Genomic DNA, 26,904 nt, shown 5'->3' with positions numbered 1-26,904 from the left:
CTTTCTTTGCTTCACCAATTTTTGATACCAGGTTAATGGAAAGAAACCATGATCCAGGCTGGCAAAAGAACCTGTGTGTAATGTAGGTTGAGAGTAATTTCTTATACAAAGTGAAGCTTGTCATCTGGGTATCTGAGAGTTCAGAGATACTTACATTTGCATCCATTAAGTTACTTTGTTATCTACAGTTTTTCTACTGTGTTTGCACAATAGTCCCTCTGTCTGTACAGAAATGAAATGTGTTGAATGCTGTTTGAAGTCCAAACACGTGATAAGAATGTGCTAAACATAACATTTAATTCAGCACAAAGTCCTTTGTGTGGTATTTTAGTACATACAGCTTTCACCATGAAGATGGGAAATTTGTATTCTAGGCCACTCTTCCTAAGGGAATACAGACCTGCATTTCCCATGCAAGTTTCCTCACTGGCCAATTGGCTGTAGCTCTAATCTTTGTAAATGCACTTTCCATCTCTTTTTGTAGGACTATATGGAATCAGGCATGTGTGATTTAAAAAACCAGCAAGCAAGCAAGCAGGAGTCATAAAAGTGCTCCTTAAGCAAAGGAGTATTAGTCCATGCTAACTGTATGCACAGTCATGGGATCAGGGACTAGAAATGAGAATACCTGCCTCAGCAGTAGATGCTTTCATTACCAGACTGTAGTCCCCAGATCTTCTTGCTTGTTACCTGTCAAAGACTCTGAGCATCTAACCTCTTCATTATAAATAGGACAGCTGAAAGGATTCATTTACCTTTTTTTTGCAAAGTTGCTTGTTCTAACAAGTAATCAAAATCAGCAGTTTGGAAACTTCTAAAGAAAAGCATCAGATTTAAGTGCTATAATATTACATTACAACAATATAGAAAAAACCCCTCACTGATCTTGAATACAAATCCTAATTTGTATTCACTTAGAATATAATGGGGTTTAGTTTGTTTGGTTTTTTTTTTTTTTTTTCATTTCCTTTCCCCACTTTGAAGAAAAATGCTTGTAACCCCTGAGGGTTAGTTGCACTGAGTGTTACTACTATTTGGTGTCATAAATACTATTTATTATGGAATAACAAGAAAATACCACTGTTGTGTTAGTTGCTGTTGACTTCACTTGAAATGTTTGTGCATCATTCTTGCAAAACAATTGTTAAGACTTTAAAGAGTGATTGATAGGATATGAAAGTACAAAATATACTACTGTGAGATGACAACTATTTTTCTAAATATTTTAGTGTTTACAAAATTATACACAAAACAAAAAGTAGAACTAAATTTTCAGTGACACAGAGCTAAACTAAAAATGAACTACAGTGTTTGAATTGACCTTTCATGGACCTCATCAGGTAGAGTTGAGCTGGTCAGTGAGTTCTGCAGCAGACCTTACAGTACTGAAATATGACCTTTGTTCAGCTGAGGAACACAGCTCTCCCCAACTCTGCACACCAATTCTCAGAGGCAAAACATTCAGAGATGGAATCTGGGTTTGTGCATGATTCACATATGGGTACATGTATGCCACCTGGAAGCCTGCTGCAATCTGGCACAGTATATTTGAAATACCTGTCCTTTTGGAAAAAATTATTAGTTTTATGTCAGTAAGTAAATGTACACAATTACCTGCTAAGAAATTTGACAAGTATAATCAGCATTCTGATTTTTGTTTTTGAAAAGTCTTGAAGATATGGAAGACCTGGGAACAGGCTTATCTAATGGTGATAAAAGGGTAGGGAAGTGGAACAGACTATGCTGGAAGAAAAGTATCTTTGCCAAAGTACAAGTAACAGCATTTTTGTTTAAAGTGGTTATACAGGAGCTAAAGTACTTCTAGATTGTCAGTTAAAGCCCTATAAAAAAAGCCACTGGAGGACTGTATCTATCCGGAGTAGCATCTTTCTTAACCTGGCCTAGGTTTCAATTAAACGCGCAGTTCTCATCAAGAGTCCATCTTGTTAAACACATCGGAAGCATGTGTGATCTTGCTTGTAATTTTGCAGGCTTAAAAAATGTAATTTAGCCTGCTTTAGAAATCATGGTTATGCTTTTAGCCAACCAGCACAGAAAAAAGGAAAGTAAACTCTTGAGAGTTTTTAACCTGTCACTGCCATCTAGCGTTTATAAAGTCAACATCAGTTTAGTGGAAAGTTTAAATTCCATTTCGTTCAATAGAATTAAAAACTGAGCATGCAAGAAATCTTTTAGAAGACACTAAGAATGTTTATATAGTTTTGTTTAGCATGTGAATCGCTCCAAGTGCGGGTCAAAAGAATGTTTCATGGAATAATACATGCATTTGATACAGCTAATTAAAATTACTATTAAAATGTTCCCAGGTTTGTTTTTAAGTTATATGTAGATTATTTGTGTGCATGGTACTTATCTCTTAAAGAAATTAAGCATCAATTTAGATAGTACTTCTTATAAAATTTCTCAATTATCTAAATAGTAATTTCCATACAATTTTATTACTGTGTATCTGTAATGTCACTAAATTCTGTTTTAAGTATCAAGTAACACTGTAGTAACTTTGGATGAAGCAGAATCCTATCATGTTCAGTTATCAAGAGATGAAAAAATTATCAGTGAATGGAAAGCCAAATACTTCTGAGTAAGCATCTTATTTCAATTGAATGTAATAGAGACACTGTCACCTTAATATTTAGTCACCTGAGATAAAATCTTTTGGGGTCTGCCTTATTATCTATGTTGTTTTACAAGCCACTTTACAAAATTGTAATACTAATACTGACTGCTGTACAAATACTGCAGAAGTACTTGATTAGGTAAGAATTTGATACTTTGAAGCATTGTGTGATTTTTGGGTAGAATGATTAAGAGCAATATAAACAGTATTAATTTGACTTTCTCACAGATATTTTCTTTCCTCTTGACAGAGCAGTAGGTGCTCTTTCAGACAGCAAGGATTTTATAGAAGATCTCCTGAAAGGAAAAACTGTGGATTTGTCATTTCAAGGAATTGGTCACTTCAGGGATGAAGTTGGATTTGTGAAGCTGGTAGAAAATGATAATACAACTATACTTAAAGAAATAGCAGGTACAACTTGTCAATCTAATTTAAGTGTTTTAAAGACTTTTTCACACCCTGCGTGAGACTGTTAATTTCATCAACATTAATTTACCATTACCAGCCTCATAGGCTACATGATCAGTTTCCCAGCATAGTTCAAAAGGTTATTAATAAATTACAGGCAGTACTGTTTTCTGATATCTTTTTACTTAAGTAAAAAATGTAGTGCACATTTGCAGGTGAATATAAAGACTCCATTCTACCTTGTTTTGATCTAAGTACTGTATCCAGTTTCTCAGCTGGTATTTATACCCCTTTCTGTATATACACTCATACTTACCAACTTTAGGAACTGTACCTTTGATGCAAAGTTACATAGTTTTCTCCTTCATATTCACGTGAAGTAGAGCACTGAGAGACGGTGACATTCTCTCCTCTTCCTTTTTCAGGAGAGCCTTTAAGTTTTGTTTTTCCTCTATGTTGCACATATAACTTTTAAATCTCAGTGAATTAACTGTAGCTTGCCACTCCCACATATGTAAGGGGACTGTTCAATGTTAATTCCCCTTTTTTAGCAATTTGGAAGTTACTGAAAGCTGTGGCAGGTACATGCTACTGTGCATGTGCACTCACCCATTTTCACTTCAAGGGCAAAACTCTCAATTCTGTCTTCACAGTGAAGCTACAGCCTCAGTTTTGCCAGCTAGATAAAAATCATCCAAAGATACAGTTCAAGTCGGTAGAAATATATAAATTGAAAGGAATATAAATATCAGCTAAGAAACAGCAATCAGTACCCAGACCAAAACAGAGTTTTTTATCTGTCTGTGAGTCTATACTTGAACTATATTGTTTATAGGTATTAAATAAAAACTCTCAGAGGACAGTACTGTCTGTAATTCATCAGTGTCCGTTAAAACTATCCCAGAAATTTCAAGTGTTCCTTGGAAAGACTCTTTTTTAAAAAAGAGTTTTTCAGTATTGATGAATTATCTTTTGTGCTCTGAGGAGTGTGAGGTCACACCATTTCTTAGTAGTGCAGTAACCCATATAGGACATTCTGCAGAGTAGCAAAGACTGCTTCTGTCATGCTGTTTCTTTGCAATCCAGTGTATAAAAGAAATGGAAAAAGTCTTTATTAATACAGTGCTTTCTCTAGAAATTCATCGATTTAATTTCTGAAGAGCCTTTAGAAAGTGTTTGGTGTTTTTTAACTTACATTTCTAAGAAATGTCTAAGAAAAATTGACTAGAAGAGTGAGATTTTCATCTTACCAGATTAAGCAACACTTGATAGAGGAATATTTATAATATTTGGTATGGTAGAAATTGAACAGGACTTAAAATTCCAGAGAGGCTTCAGTTGTCAATCCCATAATTATTTCAAAGATTTAATTTACCAAATATTTCTTCAGTCCTGTGGGCAACATGATTCCTCTTTCTTGTCTTTGAGTTTGTCTTGGATTTTTTTTTTTAAAGGTGACAGAATATTATATGTATGCTGGTTTATATACAGTGAGATAATTCATAAACTGTTTCCTTTCAGTACCACTGGTGAAGGGAGATGGTTTGTGTTAATGACAGTAACTTTTGATTTTGAGAATTTTATAGTTAATATTAAGAACTCCAAAATAATTGTAGTTGCTAGACATGGAGAGCCAAATACTTTTTAACTACAGGAAATGCATTTTTCATGAGTGATTTTCTATACATTTTAGATTAGTGAATCAGGTTTTGATCAGAATTAGATAAGTAAAACACGAGATCAGATTTTGATCTTTGTTTTTCAGTTTGACACTTCCTTGTTGTCAAAATCAGTACAGTCAAATTTAGCAAACAAGCAAACTTATATTTCCTTTGAAAAGCTAAGTACTGATACTCACTGCTGAGCATTCTTTGCTTATGTTGGAACTACAGCTCTACCTTATTTTTACTTAACACTGCTGTTCAGTAAAAACATTTTTTTATTTCAGTACTTTTGCCAGCTCAATGAATCATTTCTTGGCCTCAGGCCTCTCTAATGAATTACTTGGCTTCAATTTTCATTTTGATAGTTATGTTGTAAATTATATTTGAAGCTGATAAAAGTGAGTAAATGAATCCTGTTTTTTACCTACAGGATTTGCATATTTTTTGGTTTTACAGAAGAATGGTGCATATTTATGGTCTCACCACGAGGGGGAGCTTGTATTTCATGAACAAAATGGTTCCTTTTCTGTTTAACTATTTCATTTGGATTTGGTCCTTTGTTTTTAAGAAATATTGATTTATTGAGTTTTTTAATACAGTTAGGACTGCACTAGACAGACATGTAGTACACCTAACCAGTAGTTTTCTTTAGTTTTATGCCATGACATTTAGTCTAATCTCACTACATTGTTTCTCCTAACAGTCTGTACTAGAGAGAAATGGTGAGTGAGTTATACTGCCCGTCAGCTTCTCTAGGTATATTACAGCTTTACTCAAGCATAAGCAGCACGGACCCTTTTTGTTGTGCTAGGTGCTTGTGCAGCTACGTGGTGAATTCAACTGTGGTTAAAATAAGGTTTTTACCTTTGTCAGTTACTTTTTAACCTATTCAGTTTCCCAGTGCAGTTTACTCCATAGCTATTTGTCTGTTTGCACAAAAGATGGGAGCAGTGGCAGGAATGGGGCTAGAGAGGAACAATCAGTTTTGGCAGGGATAGTGGTCTCTGAGCTTCTTTAAAGATTATGAAACTACATGTTTAGCATCTATTTTAGGGTAAGTTACATTGCCCTGACTTCAGAGAGCATAGGGAAATATTTTAATTCAGTTAATTTAGTTCACTTTAGTTCCAGATGGCTGAAGCTTAGATAAATCAATGTTGCTTCTTATCAGTTATCTTTAAGTAATTTCATATGACAGAAAAATGGAGAACTCAAGACTGCTGTACTTTTCCACTAAAACAGTTGATGTGTACAAGGTGAACAAAAAGCTGCTAGTCCATATCCATAACATTTTCATTAAAAATGTACTGCTGTGGCATGTTGAATTTTCTTCTAGTCCATGTGCTATTCACTGTAGTTCCTACTCGTGTGTAGCAGAGCTTTTCTGAATCGTGAAATTTCTGAAACGGGTCACTCAGCAAGAAGAGGCATTCTCTAAAGTTGAAAGTGGCAACATTCTGTTCTCTCAAAATTGTCTATGTCAGCAAATACATATATATATGCTGTATTGTATGAAGAATATAACCAGCAGAAAAAAACCCCCAGCAATTATTTGTTGATTCCATAACAAGAGTCAAGAGACTTGCCTGCTAATGGTACTTACATGAAGCAATGGTTCCTATAGACCTGAGCATTATTCATGACTTTTCTAATTTGACTATGTGCTATACGACAGTTTTCTTAATTTTAGGCCCCTTGACTAGAAAAATGCTGACAACAGGGGCAAACATTTTAGTGAAAATGAACAGTCACTGGTAAGGCCTAGTGTAAAAGCAGTTAGTTTTGAGTTAGTGCTTCCAGCAGTTATTAAATACAGTTTGTTTGGGAGTTCAACAACTGTCATGAGTTAATGCTGGGCTGGCAATTAACCAAATGACAGATGCTCTCTATTAATCTTCCTCCCCTCCCTGATAAGGGTAGGAGAGAGACTTATGGGTTGGAAACTGAACTACACAGCTTTAATGAAACAGTAATGATAAAAAGGAAAAATTGTTAAATATAAAGAAATATACAGAAAAATGATACCATGTTCCTCCCCCATCTCCCCCAGTAATGCTCACATCACCACTGGAGCTGCAGGGCAGCCCTGGGAAAGTCCAGGCTGGACTCCTGGAGTCAGCAGCAGTCGGGAGCTGGAGGCAGGAACACACAGATTCAGGCTGGCACGGATCAGGACCACAGGCAGATGAACGGATGGAATCCTCCCAGGATGCCAAAGCAAACGGGGACAGATGAAAAAGAGTGAAGAGAAAGGCGGAAGGAAGGGGAAGGGATTTGACCCTTGTGATCCCTCAAATTTATACTGAGTATGATGCGTATGGGATGGAATACTCTGGTCAATTTTGGTCACCTGTCTTGTCCTCTCCTCCCTAAAGGAGGGTTGCAGGGGTGACCTCTTTACTCCTTTTCTCTTTCCAGAGCGTAAGATGTTCCTCAGAACTGCACAGTGTCCTTGGCTCTGCACACCAGTCTCCAGCAGTAACTATAAACATTCAGTGTTATCAGTCCCAGAAGCAGACACTGACTGAGAAACTTGCTGTTAATTTCAGCAAGTGCAGCTACTTGCAAGAAACTTAGCTGAAAGCAAAATTACAAGACAGAAAATTAACTCTATCCTGGCACAAACCAGGACAACATTTTATTAGTTGCATGGGGATATTTAATGCTGTGGTATTACCACATCCCTTAGGTTGCCTTTTTTTTTTTTTTTGTGTCACATGACAAGTAAAAGAGGCTAAAGTAGGTGTAAAAGAGCAATAGGCTGGGGCAGAAGCCTGGCTTTGGAGCACTGTATTGCCCTTAAATTCTACTACGCTTCAGGGTCTTAAAATTCTGATCAGCTGTGTGGAAAGACTCAGAAAGAATCATTACTAAGAAAAATAAACTTTGACTGCATAATCATATTTTCAGCAAGGTACAGAGGGGACAGATAAAAGGGGGAGGAATAAGGGTTTAATAGAAAGAAGACAGGTTAACAGGAACAAGTGAAGGATCTGCTTGTAAGGCAAGGAGAAAGTAAATCTTACAGGAGGATTTTGGCATTTACAGACTGGGTAATCTCTATGTGGTCTGGTGGGACTGGAAGCAAAGTTTTACATTTTTGGAAGGACTTTATTCAATTAGTAAGGATATTGAAACACCTACAGTTTGTTATAGTATTTCGGCTTTGCATCTTGATGCTTACTATTGGTTTTATTTTTTTGAATTTTGAATTTGAATTTGAATTTATTCTCACTGTAGTTGAGTATGTGAAATATATAAAGCAAACTAACCATATGCACACCTAGCGCTGCATCTTTCATTTAATTTCTCCTACTTTGTTTATTATGAGATGTTTTGATTGTTAATATTCCTCTGTACAGAACACATATGATGATGTGGTTAACCCACCCCTGACATCCACAGTCTTTTGGGGAGCCTGTTCCAGGGCTCTGTAACCCTTACAGTAAAGAAATTCTTCCTCATGTTGAGGTGGAACTTCCTGTGCCTTCTTGGATCCATTGCCCCTCATCCTATCACAGGACACAAACAAGAAGAGGTTGTCCCTTTCTTCTTGACACCCAGCCCTCATATATTTATACACATTAAATAGATACTCTCTCAGTCTTCTCCCCTCTAGACTAAAAAGCCCCAGGTCTCTCAGCCTTTCTTCATAAGGCAGGGGTTCCAGTCCCTTAATCATCCTCACAGCCCTCCATTGTACTCTCTCAAGTAAATCCCTGTTCCTCCTGAACTGGGGAGCCCAGAACTGGGTGCAATACTGCAGGTGAGGTCTCACTAGGGCAGAGCAGAGGTGGAGAAAAAGAAAATTCATATATGTAGCAGTTTTCCATATCTAATGAAATTTTGGAAAAGAAATGGCCATTCGTGTCACAGAATATGGCTCACTGTGCAGTTTTCCCATGAATCATTCTGTATTGATCTAGCTGTTGAATTTTTGAGCTTTTGCAGTACATAGCTGTTCTGGGTAGGTTTTTTATATCACATTTCAACTCTTAATAATTGAGGAAACAGTTGACTAATGGATTCAGCTGCATCCAATGTAAGAGAGGCCAATGACATCCAGTAATTTTTGACATTACAAAAATAAGGTCCAAGTAATATTGCAGAGTACTTCAAATTGCATGAAAGATGGTCTAAAAGTGTCCAGAAATTTGTTCCAGGAAGTCATTGAGCTTGTAAAAATAGCCTTCAGTTTTCTAGAGTATACTTTGAAGCTGCAAACATTGGTCAGCCTGAGAATATTAAGGAAAAACAGATTTTCAGACTAGCTACTAATGTAGATGTCTCGGGGAAAGCTGACAGATCCTCACTGGTTAAGAGCCGTGGACACTGTCTGTCTATGATTCTCTTCACCATCCTCTAATTTCTTTCAGTTCAGGCAATCCCCATCATAAACTTTAACTTCTGTGTATTTGCTCAGATCTTCAAATCCACTTTCATGCTGTTCCATAAGCCTGAAAATATCTCTTGCCCAGAGCATCCATGCTTCCTTCATGATTTTTAAAAAAAACTCTTCCTGTGGCCAGTTCTTCAAAGAACTGCATGGATATTAATAGCATTACATTATTCTTCTGATGTTCTGTGCTCTCAGGAAAAAAATTTCTCTTTGTTATCTCCTCCCCCTGCTCCATATACTCAGATTTCTCTCTGTTTTCATTATCTTTGAAGAAGGAAACATCGTGCTAATTCACTTTGTAAGTCACCTTAACCAGTAAAACGTCACACTTTCCTTTAAATGTCAAATACAGCAAAATCTGGGCTATCTGTTACCAGCAAGTGTGGCCAATCTCTTGATCATGTGATGTCTGTGCCGTGACAAAGCTGTGAGTCTGATCACCATGAGAACATGCATGGGCACACACACAAACATGTTAAATTGAAACTGCAGTCTCTGAAGTAATGTTTTCTTTCCTCTGACCCAGTGTTTAATTACATTTTTTCCTGTTAGAATTGCCAGGTATGGAAAAAAAAAAAAGACTAATTTGGATAGAGAAATAAAAGCAGATATTGTACAAAGCCATTTAGCACAAGAGGAAGTCACATAGACTGTGTGGTTGTAGTGTACAGTGTACATGCCCTACTGTAACATATATCAATAGCACCATGTGATCACTCTGCCCTGTTGGAAACCCTGGGTTTCTGAAATTCTGTGATTATGAGCACATTGGCAAACTCCTGCTCTGACACCAGGCTCTTACAGGACTTAGGGGGGACACACACCATTAGAGATGCAGATCTGCAGGAGTAGAGATCTTAATTGCAGGGTTAAACTTGGCAGAAGAAATGATGGCAGAGAGTTTGAGTTTATAGGGGAGAAAATGTCTACAGTCCACAAGACAGTGTCAGAATATCACGGGGTAGCATACATCTGGTTATGATAAAAACTAATCCTATGCTGGAACATCAAAGTCATTGCGGCCCCAAATAATGCAGTTCAGAGAACCAAACAAAGGAACCAGAAAATGACTTTGTTACAGATAATTTCAGTTTTAAATAAATGTAACATTTTATTAGCTTACTAACATCAGAAAATAAGTAGGACATTGGGTGCATGGAAGTACATGCACACCAAAACTAAATGACTTAATTTGGACTTCCATTTGAAGAAGGAGCAAACATTTATTTGTAGTCTTCTTTTTTGATGTATTGGTCACTTGTTCAGCAGCATTTGTGTGTACAGCTGGACAATAGCTTAGTGTGGATTCAGTGTAAATTTAAACATGTTTCCTACAGACACAACTTAAAATAATACGAGCAGGTGAGCTGTACTTGTAGTTAAGTAGCTATAGATATGTAGTAGGTCTATAGCTCTAGATACACAGATGTATAGGATTAGATACATAGATCTATAGAACTACATGGCAGTTTTGCTTGCAAATACACATGAATACATGCATGGAGTGAAGGAGAGAGAATGGGCACAATCTGAAACACAAGCGGGTCCCTGTGAACATCAAGAAACCCTTTTATCACTGTGAGAGTGACAGCAGAGGTTGCCCAGGGAGGTAGAGGAGTCTCCCTTGGAGATAAGCAAATCCCATGCAGGCATAGTCTTGGGCAGCTGGGTCTGGGTGGCCCTGCTTCAGCAAGAAGGTTTGAACAGGCTCCCTCTGGATATGCCTCTCCACCTCAGCTGGGCACAGAGTGGCTGAGAGCAGCCAGGCAGAAAGGGACCTGGGAGTCTGGATTGACAGGAAGCTGAACATGAGCCAGCAGTGTGCCCAGGTAGCCAAGAAGGCCAATGGCATCCTGGCCTGGATCAGGAACAGCGTGGCCAGCAGGTCCAAGGAAATGATTCTGCCCCTGTACTCAGTGCTGGTGAAGCCACACCTCGAGTCCTGTGTCCAGTTCTGGGCCCCTCAGTTCAGGAAGGAGATTGAGGTCCTGGAGTGGGTCCAAAGGAGGGCAACCAGGCTGGTGAAGGGACTCGAGCACAGATCCTATGAGGAGAGGCTGAGGGAGCTGGGGCTGTTCAGCCTGGAGAAGAGGAGGCTCAGGGGAGACCTCATTGCTCTCTACAACTCCCTGAAAGGAGGGGGTAGCCTGGGGGGGTTGGTCTCTTTTCCCAGGCAACCCTCAGCAAGACAAGAGGGCACGGTCTCAAGTTGTGCCAGGGGAGGTTTAGGTTGGACATTAGAAAGAATTTCTTTATCGAGAGGGTGATCAGACATTGGAATGGGCTGCCCAGGGAAGTAGTGGATTCTCCATCCCTGGAGATATTTAAAAAGAGACTGGATGTGGCACTCAGTGCCATGGGCTGGTAACTGCAGCGGTAGTGGATCAAGGGTTGGATTTGATGATCCCTGAGGTCCCTTCCAACCCAGCCAATTCTATGATTCTATGATTATTTTCAACATCTGTCATAATAATACGACCTCTTACCATAGTATAAGTGTTTCACAAGTTTTAATCTGGTTACCCTTTAAGCATCCTCTGAGTTAGAATGAAAGGTTGGACTAATTATTTTTCTGTGCCAGAATTTATAGTAGATTTCCATTTCAGATTTCCTTTCATCTGGGCAGGATTTTACCCAAACACATATAATAGAACCTACCAGAAAATACTATTTAAGAGGGCAGACAATTTTGGGAAATACTAAGAGTTTTCCTGAAGTTTCCAGAACTTCTAGTGAGAGTAATTCCTGAACAGTTTTAATGTCAAATTGCTGTTCTGATAGCAAAGGCAGACAGCATAGACAGCTCACTAATTGCCATTATTTTAATGCAGCCAAATTTGTGACCAATATGAATTGCAAATTTAAAACTATTTTCACATGAAATAATATGTGCCTTTTTAGTTAACTAGAAATCTCTCTACCTGTTAGTGCCCAACATTTTTTCCCATGCTGAGCAGCTGAGACTCACATTACAGTTGCAAGTATATTTTTAAGCATGCTATCATGTAATATCTTTGTACCTCTACATTTTTCTCCCCCGTCAGAGACTATGAGGAAGATATTTCAAGAAAAGGGCATCATGGCAGGAGAAGAAAGAGTTTTTAAACCACATCTGACTTTCATGAAGTTGTCAAAATCCCCACAGCTACGTAAGCAGGTGAGCTCACATTTCACATTGCTCAGCAGCTATCTAGAAAGTTTAATTTGAAAACAAACAATGGAGTTTTTTATGCTACAGCATCATACATTCTTGTAACCAGCAGAAGAGGTAAATAACTTGAAAATACTGATTTTTAAAGAAAAAATAATTAGTACATCCTCTGTATAAACAGTAGCCCTTTACTGTAGTAACTGTAGTTAGCACTCTGCCTTCTCAGGACAGTAATATCATGGTCTGTATGGTTTTGTGAAACTCTGTAAGACCAAAGGATGAAAGTACTTGTTCAAACTTACAGAACTTTTATTAGGGTATAGATTATATGATACACTTTATTTGGATAGTTTAGTTTTGTTACTGTATAAGAAATCCCCTCAAATAAATAATGGAATTTATATTTGGATCATGCATAATATGCAGACTGTCAGTTGAATTCTCTTCGCTGAGTTCAGAATAATATGAAAAACATTTTCTATATTCTCTCAGGCAGTTATCTTGCCTATTTATTTGCTTTTGGGGCAAAATACACAAAAATATGGTATAACTGTGATGGTAAATTTGTAGAAGCAATACTAGTATATCTAGTTATTTCATACTAGTTTGACAGTAATATTGTATTATTTAACACAAGGTATAGGTACATACATTTTTTTCCTGACATTATATAGAATGTTTTATGTGATCCTTTAACATTGACCAGGAAAATAGTTTTCAGAAAAAAAATATTTTAAAATAAGAATGAAAGTATATAATAGAAATATTTAGAGTTTATTTTTTTCCTTAATCGTAAGAATTAAAGAAGAATACTTTAAAAATTCACTAGGAATAATCTCAAAAAATGCTGAAGGTGCACGTTTAAATAAAGTATTATTGTGGAATCAGTAAGAATGCAGTAAAATCTGAGATACGTCAAGAAACTTCAAGGGTACACATACTCACCCTGAATCAGAGATGAGGACTTTTCCACAGATAGTAAGTGGTTTATTATTGGTATTAAATTTGTAAGCTCCAATAAGCTTTTGCTTGTGTTAATAATTGGTTTCTAAAACTCTCATTTTAAAAATTCCTTCTGGAATATCAGTTGTTCAGTAATTCAATTCTTTGGTCAAAATATCTGAGACAATAAGGGTGGATTTTTTTGCCGTTATGTTTTTTTGGTTGGTTTTAGCTGGTTGTTTGTTTTATTTACATTTATCTACCTTGCATGAACTGTTAGCTAGGATGCATTCTTTCTGGGGTCTGATATTCACTGCTGTTGACAGAACCAGGTCAATGTCATTCCAAATCATCTCCCTTAGTCCTCCATAATACTGGATAATGTATGTTGTATACTAAAGATACCCTGTATAGAAAGATATTATTTATTACAAATATGTAATTTTTTTTCTCTGTCAATCCACTGTGAGGCATAAGCATCCATCTTCAATATAATTGTTTCGCTGTGTCTGTTCATTAAGTGAAATAGTTTCATGCATTTTCTGAAAATAATAAATAAAAGCATGAAACATAAAAGGAATTACTATTTTGTAGCATGTTTCGTTATATCTAATTGTATTTTCAGATCAGTACTCTCTTAAGCCACTGTCCTTCTAATTACATCAAAATCCCATAGAAGTTAACTTTGGGGGGAAACAAAAATATATTTTTCAAACCTCACTGTAGATACAGACATTTTTAAAATGCATATATTGTGCATATTTTAGCTTTCCCACATTGTTGCTTATCTTTACAAAGCAAAGAGTCTGACAATTCAGTATTTAATAAAGATCTCAAAAAACCTGGCTTTCCACTTTGAAGGCAGAGCATTAAGTTAAAAATGGTAAATGTAAAAAACTTGGAAACAGACATTAATACAGGATAAAATATGAGATAAAGTGGGTTACAGAAAAGCTATCTGGGTTACTCAGCTCCCTTTGGCTTCTCATGTTAAAGAACTTCCCTACCTACTCAGAAGTGGGAACAATGCATTCTTCATACTTAGTTTGACAATTCTGAGATCAAATGTACTACTGAAATCTTCCACAAAATAAGGAAGTTGTGTGTGGCTCTGGGTGTCGTTGTGGAAAGAGATAAAAAGATATAATTTACTTGCACTTGTTTAGCTGTTTCCTTAACTGATTCTTTGGAGGCTAAGAATCTTGGACTGGTGTCATTATTTTCTATACAAAGAACCTAGCGAGTCACAATGAGGGAAGCAACTAGAATTTTGCACTTGAAGATAACATTTCTATTCCTGCTTCACTCCCTAGCCCGCTGCATTGCAACAGGTCAGTCACAACCCCTCTGTCATTTGTCCAGACTGCTGTTTATTTCAGGGTGTGTTGTGAAGCACACTTCATAAAATGCTTAATGACATTTGAGATCCTTTGATACTTTGTGCTGAGTGGTTCAAACACTGAGAAATTTCATAAGCAGGTGATGACTGACAGCTAAATTGCTCTGATGGCATCTGCTATCCTCAGCTTAGACAATGGTTGGCAGGAAAAAAATCCCTCAAAAATATAATTTATAAATAATAAATATATTCTTTTGTACTGTATCTCTTCAGAATGCTGTATGTATAATTAGTTGAAGAGAATATGTTAGTGAGAAAAATCTGTTTGTATTTACAACACTTGTAAGTGCTGTACAAGGTCTGATTCACTGTTACCATTATTCAGTGGTAATGTAGTCAAGGTGCTAAATTATTTTGCAGACTGTTTTATGATGAGTGCACTGGAGCAGCAATTGCACGATTCAGTAATTTTTTAGTGTATTTTTAAACATAAATTGGGTTAAACTTTTGCCACTATCCTCATTTCATATAGAGATAATATAAAGTACTTAACTTTGTAATAGAAATTAATCCATCATAAAGGAGGAAATTCTACACTGAATCAAATCCAAAGCTGTGTCTCCAAATTCAGATCTTTTCGATCTCAAATTCATCTTTTTGCTATCTTCAACTAGGCATACTAGCTAACATGTTTAATAGTGGTAATTATGAAGGTAATTACTTTTTTCTCATATAAATTTTCTCTCAGTTTATGTGACTTCAATATTTTAGGCTTCGTGAAATGAAATATAGCTGAAGAGAGATGTAGTATATCTGCTGATGCCTTTTATTGACTATACTGTAAGCATTTACAGCAAATTTTGGGAGTCAGTCTACAAGTTATCTGATGTTTCTTCTGTCTTATTTAAATACAGAATGTCAGACACTTTTCTTATTGCAGTAAAGGCTATTACTTCTGTTATACTTACATGTCATGTCTCCTGCTTCATTAATTTGTTAATGATTTTTTGTTGCATATGCATACATCAAATCCTATGTTCAGTAAAGATCCTGTGCATGACAAGAGAAATGAAAGGGAACCCTCAGCTTCTGGTATTATTTATTCCTTTACTAATATGTTTTACTCAGTACTCAAAAATAGACTACAAAATGGGAATTTCTCTTACATACCTCATGTAGTTTTCAGTTTCCTAGTTGTAGTTTTGCTTTTATTTATACCCATATGACATAGCTACATAGTTGTACCATACAGGACCTTAAGAGAAGAGAGTGACTCTCAGTAAAACCAAAGCAGTCCCCCTGTTTATCAGTTCCTGCTGATACTGACCTTCAGAATTCTTTGTATAATAACTCCTGGGATCTCTGGCATTTTGGGCAGGAAAGGAATACAGCTCATTAGATCTTTCTATATTTTCACCTATCAGCCTTCATGTATGTGTTTTGTTTTGTGATAACTGCTGCTTGCTGGTATGGAACTTTCAGGCACATAGTTATTGGGAAACTTTGATACTGACCCTAAAAGGGCCGAAATTATTACACTTTTATGTAATACAAAACAATAAACACTTTGCTTTCACAGTCTTATGAGACCAGCAGAAACATTTTATGATTTTTCTACAGCATTTTTTTTTAATATGAAGGTCTAGCAACAGAGGCAGAAAAAGCACAAACTGGATGACCAAACAGCTGGAAGAGTTTCTTGAATTCTCTTTCAGTCCTCCTGCATTCATATCATACACAGTATTGCAGAGGTATGTAACAACAGTACTTCTTTTCTAACAAGAAGAAGAAGAAGAAAGGACATACACTACAGTTTGTTACAAGCTAAATGTAGTGTGAGGTGTTTGTTCTAGTGATCAGTCTTTAAGTTACCAAACTCTCCTACAGAACACAGTAGATACAACAGAATGCATGCTTTTACCCTGTTACAGGATGGAGGCTGCAGAAGGCAGCACCTCTTTATGCATGAACTCTTCTAAGTCCACATTGGGATCATCAAGGTCCAGGCAAAGAAACTTTTCCACAACAGACTTGCATTTTTCCATCCTATCTCCTTTTGAAGGATGATCGATACATTTGATAGGTTTTCCGTTGCGAATCAGTTCTGACACTTCCACTCCTCTGTCAATAATTTTGGCTGGCATGCCTGCTAATGCAGCAATGTTGGCAGCATGACTAACAGTGGATATGCCCTGCTTGATCTGATAGAAAAATATCAATTCATCTCCATCTTGGTGGGTCTCCATGGTCAGGTACTCCAGGAGAGGTGTGTCAGGCAGGAGTTCTAGATGCATTAAGCTGTGAAAATTAGTGGAGACAAAGACCTGTGGACAGTGGGTTCCTTGACTGATCCAATATCTCAGAACAGCAGCCAGAAGGGAGAGGCCATCCAGTGTGTTGGTCCCTTTACCAAACTCATCAATAAGTACCAATGACCTCTCTGTAGCATTGTTTACTGCCTTGGCAACCTGGTTAAGGTCAATCATGAAAGTAGAGAGACCTACAGAGACTGATTCCCTACTATGAATTCTTGTGTAAATCCCATCAATTTCTCCAATCTCCGCCTCTGCTGCAGGGACATAGCTGCCGATTAGAGCCATGAATACTATAAGACCCACTTGCTTTAGGTAGATGCTCTTTCCAGATGAGTTGGGCCCTGTGATGATCTTGATTCGTCTGGTAGCCTCTCCACTGTTCACAGGGTTGGCGACAAAAGTCTTTGCACATAGTTCCATGAGTGGGTGCCTCCCATCCTTGATGTGGAAGCCATGGTGGTGAGTGAAGCGTGGCCGGCAGTAAGCATTCTCCCGGGCCATCGCTGCCAGAGCCAGGAGCACGTCTAGGTGTGCCGTGTATTCAACCACACTGTTAAGAACATCAGACTTCTCCAAGATCTTTGTCTGCAGCTGGTGCATAATGAGTGTTTCCTGGTCTCTGATCTCACAGTGCAAGTCACCCAGCAGGCTGTCTAGCTCCTTCGTCCTAGCACTTCTGTAGTGCAGTTTGTCCTCTGACAAGAACATGAAGTCCAAGCCTTCGATTTCGAAGTCACTCTTATCCACCATAGTTGGCAGCCGTGGAATGGAGAGAAGGAACCCAATCAAAGGAATGTAGATCACACAACAGGAGGGAATGTGATTGTCCAAGTTCTCCAGTTCTTTTCGTGCCACTTCTGTAAGGAAGTCTGACAGTCCCATCAACTTTCGTTTCTTCTCATCAATGGTGGGGTCCACGTTGGGTCTAACAGTGAAGCGATTCTCTGAGTTGCTGCCTTCAAAGTCCACCACTTTGCTGATTAGATTAGCAATGTAGTGCAGATCATCAGTGAAGACACGCGAAATAGTCTGAAAGAGTTCAATATTGTTGGGCAGAGAACGACAAGTGTCTCTTAGGCACACTGCACTGTGCACTGTCTTATAGAGTGCTTGCCAGTCACTGACTTTTGTGTTGGAAAGAGTCATTCTTTTTAGAATCAGAGGCACATTTTTAATATTCTTGAGGCAGCCTTGAAGAGTGAGGACTGTTTCGTGGTTCTGAGCCATCAGGAAGAAGTTGATAACATCGAGCCGTTTGTTCAGCTCTGTCAAGTTCCGAGTAGGTCTTGTGAGCCACAGCCTGAGCAGTTTTTCTCCCCATTTGCACCTGCAGCGGTTTAAAATTCCATATAAACTGAATCCTTCTTTTAATCCACTGGAGAGCTTATACACAGATGGATGGATATCACTTTTAAATATCTGCAGGACACAGTATGTGTCTTGGTCCACATTCACAGTATCTGACAGCACAAACTTTTTAAAGGCCAGAATAGGAACTGCAACACTGCTTTCCTCAAGTTCAACTCCAACCCTTCTCCTGTCTAGAAACTTAAGGAGTCCCCCAAGGGTTCGTATCATGAGTGGGTTTTCAAAAGGGATGATTGAGGACAGGTAGAGAATTTTCTCTGTTGCAGTCATGTGAGATGGGATAAATGCGAATTGCCTAGATAGGATCCGTTGCTTGCTGACTTCTAGGCCAAAATCCATGTTAGGAAAAAGGACAACTTCTGGTTTTCTTATCTCTTTATCACCAGCTGTCAGGTTGGTCAGGAATTTGGCGATATTTTGGTCCTGTTTTGCACTGGTCACTATACATTTAGGATTAACTTCTCCAATTACTTTTTGCAGTAGCCTGAGGTCTTCATTATCAGGTATGTCAGGCATGAAGTAGACTGAGCAGTCTTCTGTATCATAATAAGTAATTGCAAGCTGCCCTGCATACCATAAAACAGACATGTGTGTCTCAGAGCACTCTTGGTCCTCTTGCTCAGGCCCAAGTGGTGGTGGCAAGACACAATTTGTGGCTGGTGTGGTATTCATGCTGCTGGAAAAAATTTTTTATTTGCAAATCATCCAAAAAGTACTGAGAAGTAACTTGTAATTGAAAAAGCACTTATTCTTCCAACTCTGGAGAAACTAAGATGCTACCAAAAATTAAAAGATACAATATCTGTTCAAGTGAAAAGTTGCAGCCCATGACTACAGCCACCATCTTGCTTCCAAGCAAAGCATAACTGACTGAAGTACCAGCAATGCTGGAATAGTTTTAGTTTTTCTTTGTATCTTTTATTTTAGTAAGTATACATGTATGTCCAAATACTCATAAATACAGTGGTGTACATGCATGTGTATATATGCACATACAAAATCATCCTCAGGGGTATGGGATACCCCCATGCACTGACCACAGCTCCTCACAACAATGTAGCCACATCGGTTATGGTGTCAGGGTTCTATCCGGGTTTCTATGCAGCACCATCACATAGTAACAGTTTCTATCCAAGTACAGAATGTATGTCTCCAAGGATCAACCCTTGCAAGGCTTTTACATGCAAGTGTAAAGTCTTGCATCTGGGAAAGAACAACCCCAGGTACCACTATAGGTTGGGGGCTGAGCTGTTGGAGAGCAGAAAGGGGAAAGGGAGCTGGGGGTGCTGGTGGGTGGAAGGATGAGCATGAGCCAGCAATGTGCCCTGGTGGCCAAGAAGGCCAATTGCATCCTGGGGTGCATTAGAAGGGGGGTGGTTAGTAGGCTGAGAGAGGTTCTCCTCCCCCTCTGTTCTGCCCTGGTGAGGCCACATCTGGAATATTGTGTCCAGTTCTGGGCTTCTCAGTTCCAGAAGGACCAGGAACTGCTTGAGAGAGTCCACCACGGAGCGACCAAGTTGCTGAAGGGAGTGAAACATCTCCCTTATGAGGAAAGGCTGAGGGAGCTGGGGCTCTTCAGCTCGGAGGAGAGTGAGGGGTGACCTTAATAATGTTTATAAATATGTAAGGGGTGAGTGCCAGGAGGATGGAGTCAAGCTTTTCTCAGGGGTGACTAGCAATAGGACAAGGGGCAATGGTTATAAACTGGAGCAAAGGCTGTTCTGTATAAATACTAGGAAGAATTATTTCACTGTGAGGGTGACAGAGCACTATAAGAGGCTGCCTGGGGTGGTTGTGGAGTCTCCTTCCCTGGAGACATTCAAAGCCCACCTGGATGTGTTCCTGTGTGACCTGTGCTGTAGGTGACCCTGCTCTGGCAGAGGGGGTTGAACTCAATGATCCTTCGAGGTCCCTTCCAGCCCCTCACTTTCTACAATTATGTGATTCTATGATTCTACCTGTTCTCCTCACAGAGTCCACAGTCATCACATCAGCAGCCCACTTCCAACCCTCTCCCACCTCTTCCCCCTCCTCACCTCACTCTCCTCACAGATGAGCAGCTTGTTTCAGCTTCTATGTCTCCTTGTAGCTCAAAAGTTTTATCTTCACCCTCTTCTCTCTCCGGGCAGCTGCTTGGCTCTCCCTGCCACCCTTAGGCCTCCCCACCACCATATCGTGTGCGCCCCTTCCCCCGGGCCGCGGCCGCCATCCCGCCTGCACCCCTGAGGCACTGCCACAAACGTGAAGTCACCCTCAGCTGCCAGTGTCCGGTGCTGGTGCCCGGTGCAGTCCTCTTACAGGAGCAGTTCCCTCCCTGCCTTCGTGTGGGGAATGGACCCTCAGCTACTGTAGCGGCCTCCTGGCTGAATGGGAACACCTCTTCCCTCCTGGCTAAACCTTGTCCTGTCAGTGGCTGACTTCCACCCTCCCTGGCTCCCTCAGAGACCTGCACTGAGGGGGAAGAAGAAGAGGCTGTCGGAAGCCCAGCCCACTAGCCAGGAAGGGATGCCAAGCATCCGCTCCCATATAGCATCTCCATGAGCTGCTTTTGCATCACCTGTCAGCGTTCCAGCAGGACCCATGGCTTTCCCTGCCCTTTTCCAGGCTCCCCACTCCTTGCCCTTGTCACCTTTTGTGGCTTCTGCAGTTCACTGTTCAGTTGAGCTGCTTTGAGCAACTGTAAATGAATGTTCATATGCAGCCCTCACCTCTGGGGAGATGGATGTGTAGTGCTGGAGCCAAGCGTTTTGGTCTGCCATATGGAACCTGAAGCTGCTTACTGTAGGCTGCTGGACACCTTGCTTTGCAGCCATGTTAAGGCCTACCACCATTTCAGCCTTCCTGCCCTGGGTCCCACAGAGGGACAAACACTGCCTGTGTGCCTGCTGACAGCAGCCATGGGGACATGTGTGCAGCTGGAGGATTTAGCTGCAGGCTGGGGACAGCTGGCTGCACCTTTCCCACCTGCATACAGAAGAAGCACAGACAGTTAAGACATGAAAGGGTGGTTGTCTCCCTGGTGCCCTGCCAGGCTTGCAAGCGGTCCACATGCAACATCTCTGCAGGCCCACATGACACAGCCATGTCCCTTTACAGCCATCAGTTCATTATAGTGCTTCCTCAAGAGGCAGGTGTTGTCCCTACTACCCTTTCAGCACCAGACACTTCAAATGGCCTCTCAAATACTCCTGTTTCTCACTCTCCTCTCTGTAATCTATAACTTTCAACATCTATATCTTTCTATATCTAATCAACATCTATAACTTTCCCATGTGGTAACAACTCCTTTCACTGCTGCTGCTCCACACTCTTGCAGTGAAGAAATGAATGGTGACCTTCCCATGTACCTGCATCGTTTCATCCTTTCACATCATATCATTGCAAACAGTACTCCACAAAGTTACTAAAACTAGATGTTTTTCCGTGGCTGCTTTTTCAAATAACTTTCAGTAGTGTATCACAATTCTAATTCAGTTCCTGAGCATTCACGGTTTGATTCACACCTTACCAGCCTGTTTTTGACAAGCAACATCCCAGCCTATTGTAAATGCAATTTTTTTATTTGAGCGTGAAGTGATTTTGATTTTTCCCTCATTTTATTCTATGAGTACTCTAGGCTTCACATTTTGACAAGTGTTCAACTGGCTGAAGAGGTCTTTTTTTTTATTGCTGATTGATGTCTGAATGTATTTCAAAGACCTGTCAGCAAAAAGGCAAAGAATGTTGATTTAATTTCAAAATAAAGTACATAATGACTAATTTAGCCATAGACTATCACATTTTAAATAATGACAGTGGGGGGGATAAATGTACACTTCCAAGTAGGTTGTATCTGAAGTTAAGAACATCCTCCACTAGATGTCATCATTTCAGAGATTAAGGACATTGGAAAACATTTCTGACCTTCACTAAATTCAGTTTTAGCACACTAAAAGTCTACTTTAGAGAAAGAGACCAAAAGCCTGTACGTTAGACTTTAGAGAACCAAATGTACAGATATTTACTCAGGCAAGTAAATAATTGTGTACCTAAGTAGAAACTCAGTAGACATCCAGCACTGAACTTGTCTTGCAAATGAGCAATTGTGTATGAAGCAACAAAAGAAATGCATGAGTGTGATGCTCAGGTGAATGGATATACTGTAAAGGGGTGAGGAAGGAGACTGTCTGTCCCCCTTAGGGTGTCTAGGCAAGAACTTTTTAATTGCAGAAGGGGATAATAAAAAAAGGAGGGAGCCCTAAAAAATACATACAGAGACAAAAAGCAGACTATCTTAGGATAAGGGAGGCAGCAGCCAGAGGCAAAGCTGGTCAGCCACACAGGTTGAATAGGGCATGTACAGTGTGGGGATGTTTTATGACAGTAGGATTGTCTGGTTGAGGACTCTGTCAAATGAGATGGTAAGGAAAAGGGGGCAGCTATAAGGAAAATATACAGAGACACCAACCCATCAAACTCAACAGACATAATCAAGAGACAAACCTCATTGGTAAAAAAAATTGATGGGCTGTGAGGAAACCTCAGGCAAACCAGTATTTTACAGCTATCAAGATGTAAAACTGAGGGTCCAGGGTATGAGGGTGTTGGTGGGGACTGTATAAACAGATGGGGGCTGTGGAGGGGAATGGGATGAACAAAGGAGAAGTGGACAGAATGGGGTGTAAAAAGGGCTGCTCTTATGTACAATGAGTCTGGTGGACATGCTTGTCTGACCAAGCTGGTGTGCTGGGTCCTGGCTGCTGGGGGTAAATATCTGTAGCTTCCCCAAACTGTGTGTGTGAGAGAGGTGCAGGTGTTCTGCCTAACCTCAGGCTGGGCCAGCTGGCAACTGGGGACACGTGGGCTGGATAAAGAGGCCTGGGGTCTGGGCAGAGGTGCCAGGTGTTCAGAGAAGCCATGAGAGTGCTTGGGGGATGCACGGCTGCACTTGCGACCCTGGAGAGAGTCCTGTGTGCACCTGCACTGAGGACTTTGTGTCTACTGGGGACTGTTCAGGCTTGTGTTTCATGTGATCATGTATGTGGGTGCTGTTGAAGGCAGCACCTTGTCTGTGGCAGCCTGTGTAGCTGGACATTCCCATTTCCTCCAAGCATGTGTGTGTCTCTCTGGGATGTGAAAGCAGCAGGTACACGCATCAGAGACTCTGGGTACAGCAGGGAGCCCTGTGCTGGAGCTGGTGGAGGCAGCAGTCACTCCTAACATCCCTTAGCACATAGTAAAAAAAGTTAAAATGCAAACAGAATTATTCTGAGGTAGGTTGAGGGAGAAATACTGACTTTCTACAGAGATCATCTGTTTTTATTGAAACTACAATGGATTGTGGAGCCCTAAACTCATAACTACTGGAGTAAGATTTTCTGAAAACAGCCTATCAGAACATAGAGGGTTTTAGATTTATTGAGGTAAAAAGTCTAATATTAGTTAAATGAAACCACATGTTCATGTTTGGTGATTTTAAAGACCCAGAAAATTGTCCTTGATGAAGGGCTGAGGTACTTCCTTATAGAAGCATGACCAGCAATGAAAGCAAGAGTAATTTCTAGCTAAACGTTTCATGAAGACTGTTGCCAACCATTGGAAGCGCAAGTTGTAGCATTGTGTATATTGATTTGTTTCCTACAGGACTGAAGAGGGATGGGTAGAAAGGAGGTGTAATAACACTTTTATTTCCTCATTTAAGTTTTGCAGCAGACAGTGCTTAATTAAAACAAAAAAAATGGTGTATTATTCAGTGTTCTTTTTGCATCTTGAAGTAGTTGTCCATTCAAACCATACCTCTGATTAAAATGAAAACTATAGGAATTTAATATTAAAATACAGTTTTCTAGCAGAATACCTAATTGAATTTTATGTTGCTATTTAAAGGTGAAAAAAATTGACTCAAGGCTGTATGAAGATTTTAAAAGTCATTATTTTGGAGATGAAATCTTGCACCGCCTAGATCTTTGCTCCATGTTGAAAAAAAAGCAACCGAATGGTTACTACTACTGTGAGTCCTCTGTTGTTGTTGGTAAGTACATCTTCAATTTTCTCTTCCATCAATTGTGTCTATACGTTACATGAAAAGCAATTTTCTTCTGGAGTGCACATTAGGTGATTCTTGTAGTATTTTCCATGGAGTCTGACAGAAGTCTGCCCGTCCATCCTGGTTCTCCAGGAATAACTGTGTAGTGCTTCTTGCTGACAACTAAAGTTTATGTTCAACTCTTCATCTCTAGAATCCAATTTTGTTTCTGATCCTAAACTGAGTGTTAAAAGATGGATGCCATGTATCACTCTCCAGAGCTATTCACCTCTGTTGACTATAAAGACAGCCCGTGTGACTAAGTCAGATTAGAGGTGGTAATTACAGATGGTTACAGCTCAATGAAGTGTCTCTGGTTTGGCAGAGATCTGACCTTACTTGGACAAATATACAGAGAGAGGTTTCAGTGGTATACCAGAATATTATCAAGACTCTAAATATCATACAGACACCTTGCCTAAATCATTGCAATGCTACAAATTACAGTTGTGTCCTTCTGCTTTGTCTGAACAGAAGCTTTCCATCCCTGTGATTAATGGTCTAGGCTTGTCTTTTCAGTTCTGCCACAAGTTATGAATAACTTTAGGTGGTACACATGAAAGGTCTGCCGACTGAATGAGTAGAAGGTAATGGCTTGTACAATAAACCTCTCTGTGATGATTAGTTCCCAGCAGCTGATGGTGCATCTTGGGACTGCTATTAGTCATGTTAAGAACATGATTTAAATCACTCTAAGTGGAATAACTAGAGAATATGGAGATTTTTTTTCTTAAATGTAATCACCTCTAAATCTACTAATATGTTACATGATGTGTTGGGAATCTCTTTCAACAGTACCAGTCCTGCACCTGCTGATCTTTAAGAAATCAGATGACACAGGACAACGGTCAAGTAGCAATACACCACAAGTCTTTTTATATTAATTGCTTTTCCTACATTTCCTAATGAGGCTGATTCTTTATATATAGTCATGCTGGACATGAATCTCAAAAGACAAGTTCATAGCAGGGAATAGGTTGTAGACTTTAGAGCTCTGTTTATATTCTTTGTACTGGTACAGCTTGTTCTTACATTATTGGGATTTTTTTTCTGCAGTCATGTCAAAGGTTTTATATGATGGTGTTGGAAGGCAAAGAATTCTGAGTTTCATGCTAAAGGTTCATGTGAAGCCTAAACTTCGTATTTTTTCTTTACAAACAGTGAGACTTTATTTGGCATTTTGTCAATGAGCAATAACTCCATCTCAACAGGAATATGGACAGTCTTAATAAAACTTAATAAAGAGTCTTAACTTTGACCCACTTCAGGGAAAGACAGCATCTGTTCTTGTATGGATCCTCTAAAAATAGGAAAGAAATATGAAAATATCTTTTACAAGGATCCTCAATAATAAAATGCATACTTACAGACTAGGATACATTTGTTATTATATACCTTGCAACATTTCCCAGATTTTTCGTAATAAGCAGCAATATTTTAAAAAAAAATTTACTAGAAATCATCCCAACAAGCAAATTACTTAGTGGATTTAACATTTCCTACTCCAAAGCATTCTAGCCTTAGTAATGAAAATATTCATGAACAAGGAATGATCAGACCTTCAGAAAGAAAGAAAAAAACATGCAACATCAGGGAAATCTTCCAAGACTGCTACCATCCCAACTATCTGAATAGAAAAATCTTCATTGGAATCTTTTCTCATGTGGCTAGTTTTAAAGGAAAGACCTGTCTTCATCCTTAAGCAATAAGGAAACTGAAAAAGATGAATTCAATTTATTATGAAGATACATCCACAAGGACTAAAAAATGTTGAAAGGATGAAAGCTTCTTTTTGTTATGAAGATGTATGGTTAAGGACTAAGAAGTTCCTAGAAGACGAAGATTTTATGAAGCTACTGTGATCATCCCCAAATTCTGCAAAATCATGAAAGGGATGGTGAGCATAAAATAGAAGAAAAACTTCTGATCCAGGCACTTCTTCTAGTTGAGCTAATTTTGATGGAAAGATTCAAATTTCAAAGGCTTATTACTGACAGAAATGCATGTGAATATATGCATTATACTCGTATTTCCTAAGTATATGCTGGGTTTTTCTTCACTATTAAGACTACCTGGCTAATCATAGAATCATAGAAAGTGAGGGGTTGGAAGGGACCTTGAAAGATCACTGAGTTCAACCCCCTCTGCCAGAGCAGGGTCACCTACAGCACAGGTCACACAGGAACACATCCAGGTGGGTTTTGAATGTCTCCAGGGAAGGAGACTCCACAACTTCCTTGGGCAGCCTGTGCCAGTGCTCTGTCACCCTCACAGTGAAATAATTCTTCCTAGTATTTATACAGAACAGCCTTTGCTCCAGTTTATAACCATTGCCCCTTGTCCTATTGCCAGTCACCCCTGAGAAAAGCTTGACTCCATCCTCCTGGCACTCATCCCTTACATATTTATAAACATTATTAAGGTCACCCCTCACTCTCCTCCAAGCTGAAGAGCCCCAGCTCCCTCAGCCTTTCCTCATAAGGGAGATGTTCCACTCCCTTCATCATCTTGGTCACTCTGTTCTGGACTCTCTCAAGCAGTTCCCGGTCCTTCTGGAACTGAGAAGCCCAGAACTGGACACAATATTCCAGGTGTGGCCTCACCAGGGCAGAACAG

The 26,904-nt window shown here is 39.4% G+C and overlaps 2 protein-coding genes across 9 annotated transcripts in view; one reads left to right on the top strand and one right to left on the bottom strand.

The window, feature by feature from the left end:
* Positions 1 to 26,904, top strand: part of AKAP7 (A-kinase anchoring protein 7) — an 86,351-nt gene that overhangs the window by 16,062 nt on the left and 43,385 nt on the right. For 5 of the 7 annotated variants that reach the window (XR_011725271.1, XR_011725272.1, XM_071740918.1 and 2 more), the window contains exons 5-7: positions 2,889 to 3,049; positions 12,154 to 12,266; positions 24,090 to 24,234. Coding sequence is in view for 5 of the 7 variants with exons in the window: in XM_071740918.1 (XP_071597019.1) it covers positions 2,889 to 3,049; positions 12,154 to 12,266; positions 24,090 to 24,234 (419 nt within the window). In the remaining 2 variants the exon portion in view is untranslated. The other 2 variants (XM_071740919.1, XM_071740921.1) reach the window with 2 other exon arrangements.
* Positions 16,123 to 20,486, bottom strand: MSH5 (mutS homolog 5). Of its 2 annotated transcripts, none has more exons than XM_071740915.1 (2): positions 20,261 to 20,486; positions 16,123 to 18,900 (listed from the first exon to the last, which is right to left on the bottom strand). In XM_071740915.1, the coding sequence occupies exon 2, from the start codon at positions 18,894 to 18,896 to the stop codon at positions 16,467 to 16,469; it is 2,430 nt and encodes an 809-aa protein (XP_071597016.1). In that variant the 5' UTR covers positions 18,897 to 18,900; positions 20,261 to 20,486; the 3' UTR covers positions 16,123 to 16,466. The 2 variants fall into 2 exon arrangements, with proteins under 2 accessions (XP_071597016.1, XP_071597015.1); XM_071740914.1 differs by having other exon boundaries at positions 16,123 to 18,897.

The sequence above is a fragment of the Heliangelus exortis genome, chromosome 3 (assembly GCF_036169615.1).
Source record: "Heliangelus exortis chromosome 3, bHelExo1.hap1, whole genome shotgun sequence".
In the NCBI taxonomy this organism is placed as follows: domain Eukaryota; kingdom Metazoa; phylum Chordata; class Aves; order Apodiformes; family Trochilidae; genus Heliangelus; species Heliangelus exortis.
Note: the sequence above shows the minus strand (reverse complement) of the source record. Positions and strands in the feature narration are given on the sequence as shown.

Coding starts and splice junctions, on each gene's coding strand:
- MSH5 (XM_071740915.1), bottom strand. CDS start 18,896: ATGAATACCACACCAGCCACAAATTGTGTCTTGCCACCACCACTTGGG.